The following is a 16,904-nucleotide window of genomic DNA, read 5'->3' on the forward strand; positions in this document are numbered from 1 at the left end:
CCTTCCTCTCTGACATTCATAAAAATATACTTTAAAAAACATGACGTTTGTGCAACGATTTTAAAAGCTAAAACGCAGTCCCTGAGCCCGGTTCCCAGGCAGCACCCGGACCAGGTTGTGAAGCCGGGTCCCAGCAGCGGGCCCCGTGCCTGGGTGTCTCCTCGTCCCACGCACACCGGCCCAGCGATGCCACGGACGCCACGTCCCGGGACACGGACGCGCGCGCCCGCCCGGCGGCGACCCTCACCTGTCTTCTGCGGCCCGATGACGAGGAAGCGGGGCAAGTGCTCGCAGGTCTTCTCTCGGGACCAGATGTCCTTGTGCCGCTTGTCGTCACAGGGGTTCTGCAAAGAGGACGCACGGTGAGCTCCGGGGCCACGGCGCCCGGCCCGGCCGCAGCGCAGGACCGGGGAGAGGACGGGGTCAGACGCGTGCCCGACCCCCAACCCCAGATCAGACCCTGTTCCGTCCTGGCCCATGACGTCCAGGGTCACCCTCTTCGGACGGGCGTGGTCCCAGCTGCCGGGGCCCAGCCTCCATTCCTGTGTTCGGTCTGTGTGCCTGCATCACCGCCTGAACTTGGTTTGTAAAATAACTGGACCCAGGAGTTACTCAGGCAAAGCCACACAAAGCAGAAATCAAGCACCGGGCAGCAGGACATAAACTCGACGTCGTCAAGAAGTTGACGTCTGTGCGGCGGTTTTCAGATCTCTCGCTAAACCTCAGTCCCTGAATCCAATTCCCAGGTGGAACCGGACCACGGCGCTGGGGCCTGTTCTCCCCGGGCCCCCCGGAGGCTGGGAGGCCGGCCTTGAACGCCAGCCGAGGCCGTGGCCTCCTTCCCTCTCCTCACACTCTGTGTACCGGCCGCCGACCCTGCCAAACCCCTGTGTGGCCCCGCCGATGAGTCGGTGGCAGGTAGGGTCATACCTGTGGCCGCCTCTTGTCCCTCCTCCCCCCGGGTCACTGCTGGACTGCAGAGGCGAGGGAACCCAGACCCAATCCATCGCCCAGCTTTGCCCGATCCCGACCTTCCCCTCCTGTCCTGCCCATCCCACCCTTTTCGGCGGCCGGAACCAGGGTTCTCACCCAAACCAGGACGCTTCTGAGAATCCCGGGCCCTGCGATGGGAAGGATGCACTTCTGAAACATGCGCTGGCCGGTAATTGGCTTTATGATGTCACCGATTCAAAAGCAAAGGCAGTCAAACATCACGCTCATGACATTCTGTCTGAACAGCACGCTGGGCAGGAAAACAACGATGCTTCTATCGAGTATGGGAAGTGACACAGGTGACCAGTCACGGACGTCCACACCGACGCCCCCTCGGTCCTCGGCCACACGGCCCCTCCCCAAGGCCCTTCCGGGTTCAGGACCCGTCCTGCTCACTGCCAGCCCCTTCTCTACTGGCCACTGCGTCTTCGTTGTTTTCTGTTTCATTCCTCACCCGGCGACATGTTGTTTTTGTGTTTCTTTTTTCTTTTTAAAAAAATGTTTTTATTGATTTCAGAGAGGAAAGGAGAGGAAGAGAGAGATGGAAACATCAGTGATGAGAGAGAATCATGGATCGACTGCCTCCTGCATGCCCCACATGGGGATCGAACCCACAACCCAGGCATGTGCCCTGACCGGGAATTGAACTGTGACCTCCTGGTTCATAGGTCAATGCTCAGCCACTGAGCCACGCTGGCCAGGCCGAGGATATGTTTTTATTGATTATATAGAGAGGGAAGAGAGAGAGAGAAACATTAATTAGCTGCCTCCTGTACAAACCTTGATGGGAATCGAACCCACAACCTAGGCACAGGCCCTGACTGGGATTTGAACAAGCCACCAATGATATATAGGGCGACTCTCCAGGCAATGGAGCCACCGGCCAGGGCTTGGCCGCTATGCTTTTGATTGGGGTAGTGTTTTCTCTATCGGGTTGATGTAAGCTCAGAGTAAATTCTGTTAAAGGAAAATTCTTTCATTCAATTTTTTTTTATACTGAAATGTTTAAATATTAGAGACCAAATATTTTTACAGTGATTTTCATTTAGAGGGTCCTTTATTTGACAGATATTTTTTCAAAGTAAAACCTGTCAGAGAAGTTGTCTGTAATTATGATTCTTTTGACCATGTTGTCCAACACAACTTCTGCAAAACCAGACTTCGCAACCCCAATCCATTCCAGCTCCGAGTACAATTACATTAATTAAAGTTAGGAGAGCCCAGTTGGCATGGCTCAGTGGTTGAGCATCGACCTATGAACCAGGAGGTCATGGTTTGATTCCCCTTCAAGGCACATGCCTGGGTTGCTGGCTCAATCCCCAGTGTGGGGTGTGCAGGAGGCAGTTGATCAATGATTTTCTCTCATCACTAATGTTTCTCTCTCTCTCCCCCTTCCTCTCTGAAATCAATAAAAATATCTATAATAATAAAAGCATAATATGCTAATTAGACCAGATGTCCTTCTAGACCAGTGATGGCGAACCTTTTGAGCTTGGTGTGTCAGCGTTTTGAAAAACCCTAACTTAACTCTGGTGCCGTGTCACATATAGAAATTTTTTGATATTTGCAACCATAGTAAAACAAAGACATATTTTTGATATTTATTTTACATATTTAAATGCCATTTAACAAAGAAAAATCAACCAAAAAATGAGTTTGCGTGTCACCTCTGACACGCGTGTCATAGGTTCGCCATCACTGTTCTAGACAAAGCTGGGGCTGTGAGGGAAGCCCAGGTCCCAGGTGCCAGAGGGAAGCAGGTGCCGGCAGCCGGGGTAAGGAAGGCCTACTCTTGCATGAATTTCGTGCATTGGGCCTCTAGTATTTTAATAAAAGGTAGGAGATATGTCAAGAAATGCTAACCACAGTTGAACTTCCAGAGTTTAATGAAAGAATGCCTTGTTAAACCCTCAATTTCATTCCAATTCTCATTATGTAATTTGCTCAGTCCATCTCCTTCTTGTTTTGTTTTTAAAGAAGGTGAATAGCACTGAAGGCAAAAACGTTCAATATACCTTTTCTTCAAAACAATAGTTTTCTCAGAAATAAGTTTCAAAGCTCATTCTTGTCGGTGTCATTACAGAGCCCGGAGGCCCCGGATCACCATTACATCCCTGGGGTCTTGCCAGCCTGCTGAGCTGGTGGCTGATGCTAGTCGGACCCAGCAGAGCCAGGTGGTCACTCTACCTGCCATGGTGGAAGCGAGCTCAGAGGGGAGGCCCCCAGCAGGTTCCAGGGCCCGGACCTCGGGGCTCAGAGGGGAGGCCCTCAGCAGGATCCAGAGCCCAGACGTCAGGGTCTCTCAGGTCCAGTGTCAGGCAAGGCCAGGACACCCTCTCACAGTGAGGGAGCATTTGCTTTGCAGCTGAGAAAGTGCATTGGGCTGCACGGCCTCTGGGTTTGGAGTGGCATCTCCTTGCTCCAGGGGACGCTGCAGTATCACTGGCAGGGCGTGCAGAGGGCCGCTGGTTCTGAGTGGCCTCAGAACAAGAACCTGCCCACAGGAGGCAGGCAGAGGGGCCAGGCAGACCATGGACCGTGGACTCCGGTGGAAGAGGGTGTCTAGCAGAGTTCCGGTCAATCCCCAGGGCAGACACAGCAGGCGCCCCGGGGTGCTGAGCCGGGTGCCCTCAGGCCACCTGGTGCGCTCCTGGCCCAGGAAGAGAAGTCGCCTGTGCACTGGGCACCGGCCACCTGGGGCCCTGGGTGACCACGTGGAGCGGAGCCGACCTCCTGCCGGTCTGGACACAGTTGTGAGGAGGCAGACATCGTTTACTCGCCTCTGTATTTGCAGAGCGTCCTCGTCACGGCGACCGGGCCTGTGCTCTGACTCACTGCGCTTCACGGCGCTTCTCTGCAGAAGGTGAGGGCTGGGGTCAGGCTGAGAATCGCCACACTGCTCACCAGGACATCCTGCCACGAGGGAAACAGAACTCCAGCCAGAGCAGGTGGCCCGCGCAGGGTGTGGCTGCTGGGTGCGTCCGGGCAGCTCAAGGTCACGGCTGGTCAGCGAGGAGCCCGTTCTGCCCCGTTAGCTGTGCCTGTGGCCACCATCACGCTGTGCCCGCCGCTGCAGACACACGCAAACCTGCTCTACAGTCTGGAAATAACCTATTTTTCTGGGCAATGCCCTATGTTTTTCCAATTTGATCAACATGTTGCCAATTCTTTTAGCATAAGCTAATAACTACCCTAAACCTGCCTTATTTAATCAGTTGTTAAGAGTCCGAGCTCAGGGGGAGACTGCCCGGGTGTTAAGCAATTTTCCTAAATTCTCTGGGATCCAGTTTCCTTGTTCACAAAGTAAGGTTGGTGTATCTACCTCACATGGGTATTGAGGGCATTCGATGCGCCTCTGTGTTTAAAATGAGGACACTGAGCTCTGGGAGAGCGAGTGCTCACTGTGAGACCCTGCAAAGCCCAGCCCTTTCTCTATCCAGATGAGTTAGGCCATTGGCGGAGCAGAGACCTCACCTTCGCTGAGGATGGGTTTGTGGCCAATGTCTGTCCTGAGGGCAGATGTCCTGGTCCCCTGTCAGAAAGCATGCACCTTGGGTGGCTGCCCCACCATGAGGAATTTTCTGCCACCATCTGATGACTAGACGTGTGGGATGTGAGTTCCTGGAGGGCTAGACGGCTGGGGTTTGGGTTCCTGGACAGGGAGAGAGTGGGGCTTCTTCAGATGCCTCGAGGGTAGAGGATGCCCTAGGCCAGTGGTCGGCAAACTCATTAGTCAACAGAGCCAAATATCAGCAGTACTTCTTCAATATAGACGCGCCCAGGCCGAAAACCAACTTCTGCGCATGGGCCACGAAGTTTCAATCGAACTGTACGTGCGCACCTGCACGTGGTATTTTGTGGAAGAGCCACACTCAAGGGGCCAAAAAGCCGCATGTGGCTCGCGAGCCTCAGTTTGCCGACCAGGGCCCTACACTGACCCAAGACCCTATATGGACCCTGCTGTTCCATTCATTTATGGATGCATTTGCTGTCTGGCTCCTGCCACTCGCCCACTAACGGATGTAGCACTTATCCTCAGGTGTCAACTCCAATGTTCCCCGTGAGGGCCGTTCCAGCTCCTGTCTCTATGGCACTTCCTGCCCTAGCCTCCTCCCCACATTTCTGTACTGGAATGATCTTACTCAGGACGGGTTGGTGGTGTTTTACATGATTTACATAATGGTGCCGGGATATCGGTAATACTCTGTGTCCACTGGAGTGAGCTCACGGACCAGCAGATCCTCGTTGCTGCAGTGAAATCGGTGAAACGCAGGACAGGGACTGAGAGTGAGGGCGTGGACGGCTCGGCTGCCAGGACAGTGCTGACGGGAGCAGTGCTGACGGGTGGGGGGCGCTGCCACCTGCTCCAAAGCTGACCTCACGGGGACTGCGTGGGCCTGTCCCTCCATGTCTCCTGCAGAAAACCAGCTCCAGCGCGGCTCTCCGGTGGCCCCAGCGCTGGCTCCCGCGGCTCACCCCGCACTTCGGACTCACACCTGCTCCTCACACTGCTGCTCACACTGCTCCTTTGTGAAGAGCTTTCTTCCTCGGTGGATGTTATTATTTTGTGGCTCTGGGTCTATTTTTTCATCAATAATTCTGTATTGTTGAAAGCACTACATGTGATTCCTCGCTGTGTTTTGATGTCAGGCAATAGAAACGTAGCTGCCACAGCCTCCACTTGCTGAGTTTCTTCGCAGAGAACACGACGAAGACTGCGTCTCGGTGGCGGTGGTGCCAGGCGCTTGCTCAGGTGGCTTCGTTCCCCTTCCCCAAGGCAGGAGGGCAAGCGCGGGGGCCGGGACCCGGGAAAGCCAGGCTTCTGTGGGCTCACTCTCGGCTGCACACACACAGCAGGCCACACCCTCCTCTCCCACTGCCCACATCTTCGCCATTCAAACAAGTGCTTTTGGCCCCGGCTGGTTGGCTCAGTGGATAGACCCTGCAGACTGAAGGGTCCCAGGTTTGATTTCTGGTCAGGGCACATGCCCAGGCTGTGGGCTCGATCCCCAGTAGGAGGTGTGCAGGAGGCAGACGGTCAATGATTCTCTCATCATTGATGTTTCTCTCTCTCTCACTCCCTTCCTCTCTGAGATCAATAAAAATATATTTTACAAAAAGAGTAACCCTCCTTCATGCTTCCTCAGGATTATTCTATCAAAACAAAAGGGACATGAATTTCCAGAAACCTGTGAACATAATTTTTAGGGCCCCCCACCCCAGGGGTATGTGGGGAGGGCACACTTGGGGGCAGATTTCTGCCTGCTGTGGGCACACGTCCCACGCGACAGCTCTGAGACTCAGCCCCCCTCAGAGGAGCTCAGCACGCTGGTGGCCCTGCCGCTGCCTGTGGGTGGACACTCACGTGGCACTTTTTAATGAGGCGACACGCAGTTTCACATACACGGCAGTCAGGCCACAGGCCCGGGTGCTAATGAAATGGACATAAGGAACCTGAGGAGATGAACTACATGCAAAGGCTGTCAACGGTAAGAATAAAGTTAAAAAAAAAACAGATGCAAAGATTATCGCTGTGAACGTTTTCTTTTTATTTGTGGTAATAGAAAAAGTGTGAATTAAAAATCTAATGGAAAATGACCGTTGACTGAGTTTTTAAGAATGAACCACGCTACGTAGGAATACATGCTTAGCAATATGAACACGTCCCCACACACGGAATCTGAGACTGTACACAGCGACAGACACTGTAGCCTGATCTACCCGACTCTAGGGCTGTGGCGAATGGGCTAGAAAATGTTTAATTGGTGCCAGTTATGCGTTTATGTTTTTTAAAATATGATTTTATTGACTTTAGAGAGAGAGAGGAAGGGAGAGGGAGAGAAAGATAGAAACATCAATGAGAGAGACACATCTGTCAGCTGACTCCTGCACGCCCCAACTGGGGATCGAGCCTGCAACCCGGGCACGTGCCCTGACCGGGAATTGAACCCCCAAACCTCTTGGTCCCTGGGACAACGCTCAACCTCTGAGCCACACCAGCCGGGCTGTGTTTATGTTTTTGACGAAACGGAACCCTGTATAAAGGCCCGGCCGCTGATGCCCACAGCTGGGCGTGTTGGTACCGTAACTACGAGTAGGCGAGGAGAGATGCGCCGGGAAGGAGCTGGGCAGCGTTTGTGCTTTATCTTTCCGGAGCCTCCCGCAGCCTCGGACGCTGCTCGTGGCCACAGAGTCTGTCCGGTTTTCTTTAACACAGCAGCTCCTGCCAACCGCCGTGGGGCCGAGTGATCCCCTGACCCTCACCGCCGTCCGCTCCCATCCCTCGCCTGCTTCTGAAATACATCTGAGAAGGCGTGGCTTTGGTTCATGTGAAATGTTTGCAACGTCACCTCCCATCTGAAGGAGCCACATAAACCATGCACCTCCCAGAATGCAATGGGAGTCTCTTACTTAGATGCTCTTACAGCAGCTCTGTTTAGATGACACCTCTGAAGATTTCTAAACGTATATGAATGGCAGCAACGGTAACAGAACCGCGCGAACTCTCTAGCCTTTTCTGGCGAATTCTGTCATTTCGTAAGAGTGTCCCAGAAACGGACCTCTGTGCTGCTTTTCAAACGAGCACCGTCAGGCCCTGACAGCGCTTCCTGTGTCTGTAGATGTTCTGCCTCCTCCACAGCGACGAGGTCCCTGAAACACAGTGCTATGTCCCGTTTCTAATGTTCATCGATCCCCCCAAACCAGCCCCGTGTTTCACACTGAACAAACACTCAGTATTTAGAATCCTCATGGTGCTCCAATCATATGCCATTCACTCCTCAGCAAATAAATAGTGCCCCTGATATGAAAACAAAACCAAACACAATTAGCTAGCCCAAAGAAAACCTCACAGTGTTAACGATACACATTCTTCATGAAAACAACACTTTGTCTAGAGCAGAAGAAAGAGTAGAGTGTGGGAGCATTGCCTCGTTTTTCTGTCAGCTGTCAGCACCCTTCTTTACGTAGCTGCTTTTTCTGGTTATTGTGCCATGAATTATAGATATCGCATAAGCAAACGTGTGTGAGAACAGGAGCGGTTTACTCCCGATGATTTATCAACGTCACAGGCGTGTGGGACATGCTGCTTTGCCTTTGTTCAGCACGGACGGGGTGTGACTGTAGGCACCTTATTAAGGACTAGAGGCCCGGTGCATGAAATTCGTGCATGGGTAGGGTCCCTGGGCCTGGCCGGGGATCAGGACCAATCGGGGCCTTTGGGCTGGGGTCGGGACCTTCCTTCATTCTGTGCTGTCTGTCCCCTGGTGGTCGGCACACATCATAGCGAGCGATTGAACTCCCGGTCTCCAGTCGAACTCCAAGGGGACAATTTGCATATTAAGCTTTTATATATATAAATGTCTGTACCTACTCATCGGCCTCTCGGGTTATCACCTCACACGGGTGGCCAAGCCGCTTACTGGGAGTGTGAGACTCCCACCTTGTTAACCCACTGAGAGCGGCATTGGAACTGCCGGGCTCAGGGTCACGGTTGTCTCCACGCGCCTGTGAAACATGTCCTGGCGAGCCAGACCTACAGGGACCCTCCACGGCTCCGGGAGGAAACCCTGTCCTCTGCTCCCTGCTTTCTCTCGAGCAGCAGCCTAGCCTCATGCCTGGGGATGCAGTGGACACGTGTTGGGTCCTGGAGGAGAGCCCAGCACAGGCCGGAGGAGAGGGGAGAGGATGCAGGGATCCTGGAGGAGAGCCCAGCACAGGCCGGAGGAGAGGGGAGAGGATGCAGGGATCCTGGAGGAGAGCCCAGCACAGGCCGGAGGAGAGGGGAGAGGATGCAGGGATCCTGGAGGAGAGCACAGCACAGGCCGGAGGAGAGGGGAGAGGATGCAGGGATCCTGGAGGAGAGCGCAGCACTGGCAGGAGGAGAGGGGAGAGGATGCAGGGATCCTGGAGGAGAGCGCAGCACTGGCCAGAGGAGAGGGGAGAGGATGCAGGGATCCTGGAGGAGAGCACAGCACAGGCCGGAGGAGAGGGGAGAGGATGCAGGGATCCTGGAGGAGAGCGCAGCACAGGCCGGAGGAGAGGGGAGAGGATGCAGGGATCCTGGAGGAGAGCCCAGCACAGGCCGGAGGAGAGGGGAGAGGATGCAGGGATCCTGGAGGAGAGCGCAGCACAGGCCGGAGGAGAGGGGAGAGGATGCAGGGATCCTGGAGGAGAGCACAGCACAGGCCGGAGGAGAGGGGAGAGGATGCAGGGATCCTGGAGGAGAGCGCAGCACAGGCCGGAGGAGAGGGGAGAGGATGCAGGGATCCTGGAGGAGAGCCCAGCACAGGCCGGAGGAGAGGGGAGAGGATGCAGGGATCCTGGAGGAGAGCGCAGCACAGGCCGGAGGAGAGGGGAGAGGATGCAGGGATCCTGGAGGAGAGCACAGCACAGGCCGGAGGAGAGGGGAGAGGATGCAGGGATCCTGGAGGAGAGCGCAGCACAGGCCGGAGGAGAGGGGAGAGGATGCAGGGATCCTGGAGGAGAGCGCAGCACAGGCCGGAGGAGAGGGGAGAGGATGCAGGGATCCTGGAGGAGAGCGCAGCACAGGCCGGAGGAGAGGGGAGAGGATGCAGGGATCCTGGAGGAGAGCACAGCACAGGCTGGCGGAGAGGGGAGAGGATGCAGGGATCCTGGAGGAGAGCGCAGCACAGGCCGGAGGAGAGGGGAGAGGATGCAGAGTCTATCCTGCAGGGATTTCTCCTGAGTGACGCTGCTCCCGCCTCCTGCTCAGCGGGCCCTGGGACATGCTCTGCTGCCGGCTCACCAGCCCCGTGGTTGGTGCATCGGGAAGAGCCCGGGGGAGGCAGCTTTTCCAGCTGAGGCTGCAGAGCGGAGGGTTTGTGTCCCAGGCATTGAGGGCACGAGGCTCCCACTGTCTGTAAAAGCAATCCTCACGCTGGTGATTCCTTTATTATTATTATATTTTATTTTTAAATATATTTTTATTGATTTCAAAGAGGAAGGGAGAGGGAGAGACAGAAACATCAATGATGAGAGGGAATCATGGATCGGCTGCCTCCTGCATGCCCCACACTGGGGATCGAGCCCGAAACCAGAATTGAACTGTGACCTCCTGGTTCATAGGCCGATGCTTAACAACTGAGCCGTGCTGGCTGGGCAGCGATTCTTTTATTAATAGATCAGATCCTAGCAAAGGGTTGGTTAGATCTAAAGCAGTGGTTCTCAACCTGTGGGTAGCCAACCTGTGGGTCACGACCCCTTTGGGGGTCGAACGACCCTTTCACAGGGGTTGGTCGCCTAAGACCATCGGAAAACACATATATAATTACATATTGTTTTTGGGATTAATCACTATGCTTTCATTATGTTCAATTTGTAACAATGAAAATACATCCTGCATATCAGATATTTACATGACGATTCATAACAGTAGCAACATTACAGTTATGAAGTAGCAACAAAAATAATTTTATGGTTGGGGGTCACCTCAACATGAGGAACTGTATTAAAGGGTCGTGGCATTAGGAAGGTTGAGAACCATTGATCTAAAGGAACGTAGTGACGTGTTAAAGACGGACTGTGTTAAGCACGAGGTGAAGAAAGGCTCTTCGCTTTTTATTTTCACCCCTGTCCCTGCCCTGGGTTGTACACACCCATGTCAGAGTCTAGTCGCAGGGCCTTAGATGATGGCGCTTGGCTGTCATTCCCTCCTATTCCCAGGGTGAGACACCCTCACCCCGAGAAGACATGAACCATCAAACCACATCCTTGATGCAGAAGTCCCCAACCAACCGGACCAACCACCAAAACCTCAGGAAAACAACACAACAGGAACAGGAAAACAACACAACAGGAACACGCAAACACTTAGCCCATCAAACAAACAAAACGCATCACTGAAGAGGAGAAAACCATTGGATAAAGAAGTGTGTGCCAAACGCTGGCTGTACTCTCTGCAGCTGAGCTCCTACCCCCGATCGGCACTCATAGTCTCCCTGCCCGCCCCCTGATTCCCCCCACCCCCCCCATGCCCGTGTTACCTGCCAGAGCGGGTCCCTCTGCTCCGGGAAGAGCTCGAAGTACTTGCGGGCCAGCTGCAGGGGCGGCAGCGTCTGCAGGCGCAGGTTGGTCCAGCTCTGCACGAAGTTGGCCAGGTTCACAAAGGTGTAGGACCCCAGGCGGTCATTGCCATAGTTGGACAGGTGGGTCATGAAGATGCTGATCTGGAAGAGGAACGAGAATGAGCGGACAGAGCATGTGCGAAAGCTCAAGTGGCAGAGGAGCCCCAGGCAGTGCCTCCTCCACAGGGATTTCCTGAGAAGCAGAGCCATTATTTTAGCTGGTGCGATGGACTGAGCCCTATTCCCCCCACACACCTCCCCCAGTTCGTATGTTTAAACTGTGACCCCAATGTGACTTCGTTGAGAGATAAGGCCGTGAGGGAGGGAACAAAGGTTAAAGGAGGTCATCAGGGCGGGGCCCTAATCTGATAGGTCTGGTGGGCTTGCTCTCTGTCTCTCCATCTCTCTCCCCCACTCAGAGCAGAGGGAGGAGCCAGGTGAGGACACAGCTGGACGTCAGCTGTCTGCGGCCAGGAGGAGAGGCCTCATGGGGCGGGAGAGGGGAGAGGGCGATGGGGGAAAAAAGGGACATAGGTAATACTTTCAACAATAAAGATTTATTTTAAAAAAAAGAGAGAGAAAGAGAAAGTGTACTGGGTGGGCGGGGTCTCCATCAGGGGCTCCAGCCTCCAGAGCCGGGAGCTGGGAGACAACAGAGTCAGTGGTACCTGGCTGGGGCAGCTCCTGCAGACACATGCGGGTGGAAAGCCACATGGGGGATTTCTACTTCAAAATCATGCTCACAGTCACTCTGAAGACTAAGATGGGCCCGGCCAGCATGGCTCAGTGGGTGAGCGCTGACCCTTGAACCAGGAGGTCACGGTTTGATTCCTGGTCAGGGCACATGCCCGGGTTGTGGGCTCGATCCCCATTGTGGGGTGTGCAGGAGGCAGCAGGTCCATGATTCTCTCTCATCATTGATGTTTCTGTTTCTCTCTCCCGCTCCCTTCCTCTCTGAAGTCAATAAAAATGTATTAAAAAAATGAAGACTGCAGTTGGGCCGGCACCCTCACCGGTCACGGGATGTGTGGCACCGCTTTCCACATCAGTGTTCCCGTCGTGGAACCAGGGCCCAAACCCAAGGGTCTGAGATCCTCCAGACGAGCGAGCAAGAAGCAGAGGCCCTGGGCCCTGAGATGGACGCTCGCCCAGCCCTCTCCTGCGGGAGGCACCACAAGGCCCAGGGAAACCGCTTCTTCTGGGCTAATGAAGGATTGTTATCACCATAAAGAAACAGTGTTTGCACAAAGCAGACTGCATTTAGCCACAAACCCTTCCACGCTCATTAACCCTCTCCCACGTGTCCGACCTCACACCAACTCTAAAGGCACCGTCTTTGGTCCTGGGCTTCTGTGGGCCCGAGACGAGGGCAGAGAGGAGTCTAGGTGGGTACAGCCGAGAAGGCATCAGACACTGGTGTGGACCCGGACATAATTCAGTCTACAACCCGCCAGGGCACAGAACGCTAACAAAGGCGGATTCTGTGAGGCCAAGAAAACAACAACAAGCACACAAACACCAAAGACTCAAGCACGGAGGGACCTGGAGAGCATCGCTCTAAGTGACATAAGCCCGTCAGAGAAAGACAAGTATGACGTGACCTCACTCCTACGTGGAATCTAAGTAACAAAATAGACGGATGAACGGAGTGGATCCAGAGACGTGGAGGCAGGGAACAGAGTGCGGAATATCGGAGGGAAGGCGGGGGAGGGAGGGTGGGAGGTCGTCAACCAAGGACCTTGTGTGCATCTATGCATGGCCCATGGACACAGACAGTGGGGTGGTGAAGGCCTGGGGTGGGAGGCGGGGTGGGCTGGAGGGGGTCAATCGGGGGGAGGGGACATCTGTAATACGCTCAACAATAAAGACAAAACAACAAAAACAAAACAAAATAAAACCCCACAGAACCTGAATCCAGAGAACTGCGCAGTCCTGACCTATGTGGCGAGGCGACTGAGGCAACTCACAAACGGCAGCTCCCCTTCTACCGTCAGCAACGCGGGCCCTCCCTCCTCAGCCAGCGTTGCCTTTACCTTTACTGCGTGTTGTGGAGACCCAACTGTTACTTATTATCTAGATCCACAAGTATTTCAGAGCAGCTCCCATTATAACTAAGTACTTTATCAACTTCATTAGAAAAGCAAAAGTAAGATAATGTCACCAATAATAACCTCAGAGCAAATATAACCTGTGACTTTAACCGGGAAATAGCACCGCAGGCCAGTGCGGAGGTGGAGGTCGGGGTTGGGGGCCGGTTTCCGCAGGGACCCATCCTGCCTCCGGGTAAGGGCCCGTGTTCTTGGTGTGCGCATGTGGGTCACCATGGATGTGGGCTTTTTGGAAATACACATGGATTTTTGGTCACCACTGCGATGGGCTGTCTTTGCGGCCTGGCAGGCACGGCCAGCTGTCAGTCATGGTCATGCACGCTGGAGCATGGTCCCCAGGCCCAGCATGCCATGGGGCAATGCCGAAGCCCAAAGGGGACTCCCCTTTGCCGTAGAAACATAAAGCACTGGCTCCTCCCACATGGCCTGGCGGGTCCTGCAAGGTACACGTTAAAGCAGTGGTTCCCAAACTTATTTGGCCTGCCGCCCCCTTTCCAGAAAAAACATTACTCAGCGCCCCCTGGAAATTAATTTTTTTAAAAATTTTAATAGCAATTAAACAGAAAGATATATGTATTAATGTTTCTACCTTTTTCGTAAAATATAGTAAAGAAAGGTGTAAATTAGAACCATTGAAGTTTGAAATTATGAAACTATTTATTGAACTCAGAATAGAAAGGTAATACAAAAAAAGTTAAAACAAATGCACCTGTGGCCATCACCGGGCCCCCCTGGATCGCTGCAGCGCCCACCAGGGGGCGGTAGCGCCCACTTTGGGAATCACTGCGTTAAAGGCATGGAGTCCCGAATGCCCTTTTATTTTATTTTATTTTTTAAAATATATTTTATTGATTTTTTACAGAGAGGAAGGGAGAGGGATAGAGAGTTAGAAACATCGATGGGAGAGAAACATTGATCAGCTGTCTCCTGCACACCTCCCACCGGGGATGTGCTCACAACCAAGGTACATGCCCTTGACCGGAATCGAACCCGGGACCTTTCAGTCCGCAGGCCGACGCTCTATCCACCGAGCCACACCGGTCAGGGCCGAATGCCCTTTTAACTGTGGAAACCCCCCACCCCCATTCCATGGGATGATGAAGGCCTTGGGGTGGGGGAGGCTGTTAAATGGCTGCACATACTCCTCCCGGCGGGAGGCAGGGAGCAGAGGTTTAAAACAATAACTAGAATAATAACGAAAAGGTACACCGCGCTGAGCACGTGGGGGGGGGGGTGAATCTAAGGGGTGAAAGGATGAAACCCTCACAGCATCCAACAGGTAGCTATGTCCCTGGCCGCTCTCACGGTTGGGAAACTGAGGCACAGCTAGGTGACCTGTCCAGTCCCCGGTCTGGTCACGACAGGGCAGGACTTAAAACCGAGCAGCTGGAGTCCCGAATCCGACACGTGACACGCCTGACACCTCCCCCCAACCAGCTCAGAGAGTTTACAGCCGTCATTGTATTTCTTTCTCCTTTTTGAAAGTAAAAACCAAATAAAAATGAACATATTCGTAGATCTCTGTCTACAGAAGAAAATGCACAATCCCCCGTCAGGGTCATCTCGGGGACTAGAGGAGGTTTCACACTTTTCTCCTGAGTTGGGAGGACAGAGGAGATGTGACTGTTGGAGTCTGATGCGAGCGCTTCCGGGACAATGAGCCAGTGTTTGGGAGGAACATTGTGGAGAGATTGCAAATGCATCTCGGAGGCAGACTCACGCCATCGCCCCTTCAGCCCCTCTGTCCCCGGGGGCTGCACGCAAAGCTTTTTATCCTAAAGGTCAACAGAGAAAGGCCCTTTGAGAACATAGCCTTCCCATAGCGCTGTAGATGGAAATTTAAATTAAATGTCCCGATGCCAGTCGCCACGCCGTCCTTCCGTGAGATTCACATGGAGCCACTGAGCAGACTCGGGGCACCTCTGTCTCCAAGCTGTGCATGGACCAATGTCTATCTGTTTGTCTGTCTGTCTGACTCTCTCAGGAAGAGCTCGCTCGGCAGGACTAAATTCCGGGTTTTCCAGAACATACCGTGGTGTCAGGAGTCGATGACCATGTAGTTGCTGTTGTTCCCATGAGAACTTTATAATCAGCACAGAGAATACTCATCTGATCCCCGCGCCTCTGCACGCACCTCACATCTCGACTGTGATGAAGAAGTAAGGCCGTGCGAGCAGGGACTCGGGTGATAGCTCCTCATGACTGGATGATCCTGGGAACCAGCTGCAGTGGACGCCTGAGTCACAGAGTGAAGTCCCAGGATGCCACCACCTGCCTCTGGGGCTGTGATTTCAAGGTGGAGATTTAAGGCATTGAGAACCTCCAAAATCTGACAAAAGTATGAATAAAACTACCACCTGGAGAGAATGTAAAGAGTGTGTGTATCCCACGGGCAGATGCGCATCGGGGTCAACACAAGGCTTTTAAAGGCTTCCCGGCCACTCCTTCCAAGTCATTCACCCAGGGTCTCCTCAGGCAGGAGCCGGGTTCTGAGGGCCATGTAGGCCGAGGGCAGGGCCGGGAGCCCACCACGGCTGCCCCGTGGGTCTCAGCGGACCTGTGCATCCCATTCTAATCTCCCTTGACTGAGAATAGACTCGGGCACTGTGGCCATGACGGGGGCCATCCCTGCTGCACGGGCACCGTGACATGTTTCTTTGTTTCTGCAATTTGTCTGCTTCCCTGTGTTTGTTTCTATGCATTGGGTAGAGCTGTATGTCTCCTAGAATTGGTAGAGTGGCCTTGTGTAGTGGGTGTCCTGTAGGGCCCAGTGGCTCAGCCTCCCCAGTCACCTGAGCTGGGCACTCTAGGTGTGGCCCTTTGTGGGCTGTGTGCACAGTGTTGTTGTAGTTGAGCCTTGACTGCTGTTGGTGTCACTGGGAGGAATTGACTTCCAGGCCAATTGGCTGTGAGGAGCAGCTGTGACTACAGTGAAAGAGCAGGAGACACCCCTATGGAGCATGACTTGCTTCAGTGGGGCTTTGGTGCTCACTGAGTCTTCCCCTTGAGTGTGTCACTGGTGGATGTGGTAGGGTTGTAATCTGGAGTGAGCTAAAGCTGTCCTCCACATGCACTGGCTCTGGGGCCTCCTGGGAGGTGCAAAGTCAGCCACTGCCCTGCCTGGGGCCGCCTGTCAGGAGCTACAGAGAGATCTGCAGATGGTTGCTACTTGTGTTGGGCTTGGAAGTTCCCAGGAAGGCCAAGCTGTGAAGGCAGGCTGCTGCTGGTGCCAGACCTGGGACCTCTTATTGAGAGGCATGAAGGCCAGTTTCTTCTTGTTTGAGAGATTTTAGCTAAGTCTGAAGCCTGAGCCAGGACAGGCCACTCATATGGAAAAGCTGCTGCAAACAGCTTGGGTGGGGCTGCAAATTGGATGGGATGGGGTCTCAGAGAATCACCAAGGTGGAATGAACCAAGGTGTGAGCTAGGTTGATGGAGACTCAAATATGGCTGCTAGTCAGCTCTGTAGTGGGGGAGGTCTCAGCAGAGGAACAGTGACCTCTGCTAGCACTTTAGTCAGGGAGAAAGTGCCCTCGAGTTCTTGCCCCAGTGCCAGACAACCCAATTCCTCCTGGTATGTCCCTCGGTCCCTCCAAGCTTCTGTCCCAGAGCTGGAGTTCTGAGGGCATGAGTCTGAGTAAGTCCATGTGCTGGCCCTTTAAGAGGAACTTCCCAGGACTCCAGCAACCTCTGTGTCACTCAGCCACAATCCCCACTG

At 53.8% G+C, this 16,904-nt stretch overlaps 1 protein-coding gene across 4 annotated transcripts in view; it reads right to left on the reverse strand.

Annotated features, from left to right (window-relative positions):
* Positions 1–16,904, reverse strand: part of NDST4 (N-deacetylase and N-sulfotransferase 4) — a 169,811-nt gene that overhangs the window by 21,251 nt on the left and 131,656 nt on the right. For all 4 annotated transcript variants that reach the window (XM_070416889.1, XM_070416888.1, XM_070416886.1 and 1 more), the window contains 2 exons: positions 10,998–11,180; positions 248–344 (listed from right to left, as the gene is read on the reverse strand). In XM_070416889.1, coding sequence (XP_070272990.1) covers positions 248–344; positions 10,998–11,180 — 280 coding nt within the window. The remainder of the gene's footprint in view (positions 1–247; positions 345–10,997; positions 11,181–16,904) is intronic.

This window comes from Myotis yumanensis, unplaced genomic scaffold (genome assembly GCF_028538775.1).
Source record: "Myotis yumanensis isolate MYYU_CA2020_CCGP unplaced genomic scaffold, mMyoYum1.0.hap1 SCAF_5, whole genome shotgun sequence".
In the NCBI taxonomy this organism is placed as follows: domain Eukaryota; kingdom Metazoa; phylum Chordata; class Mammalia; order Chiroptera; family Vespertilionidae; genus Myotis; species Myotis yumanensis.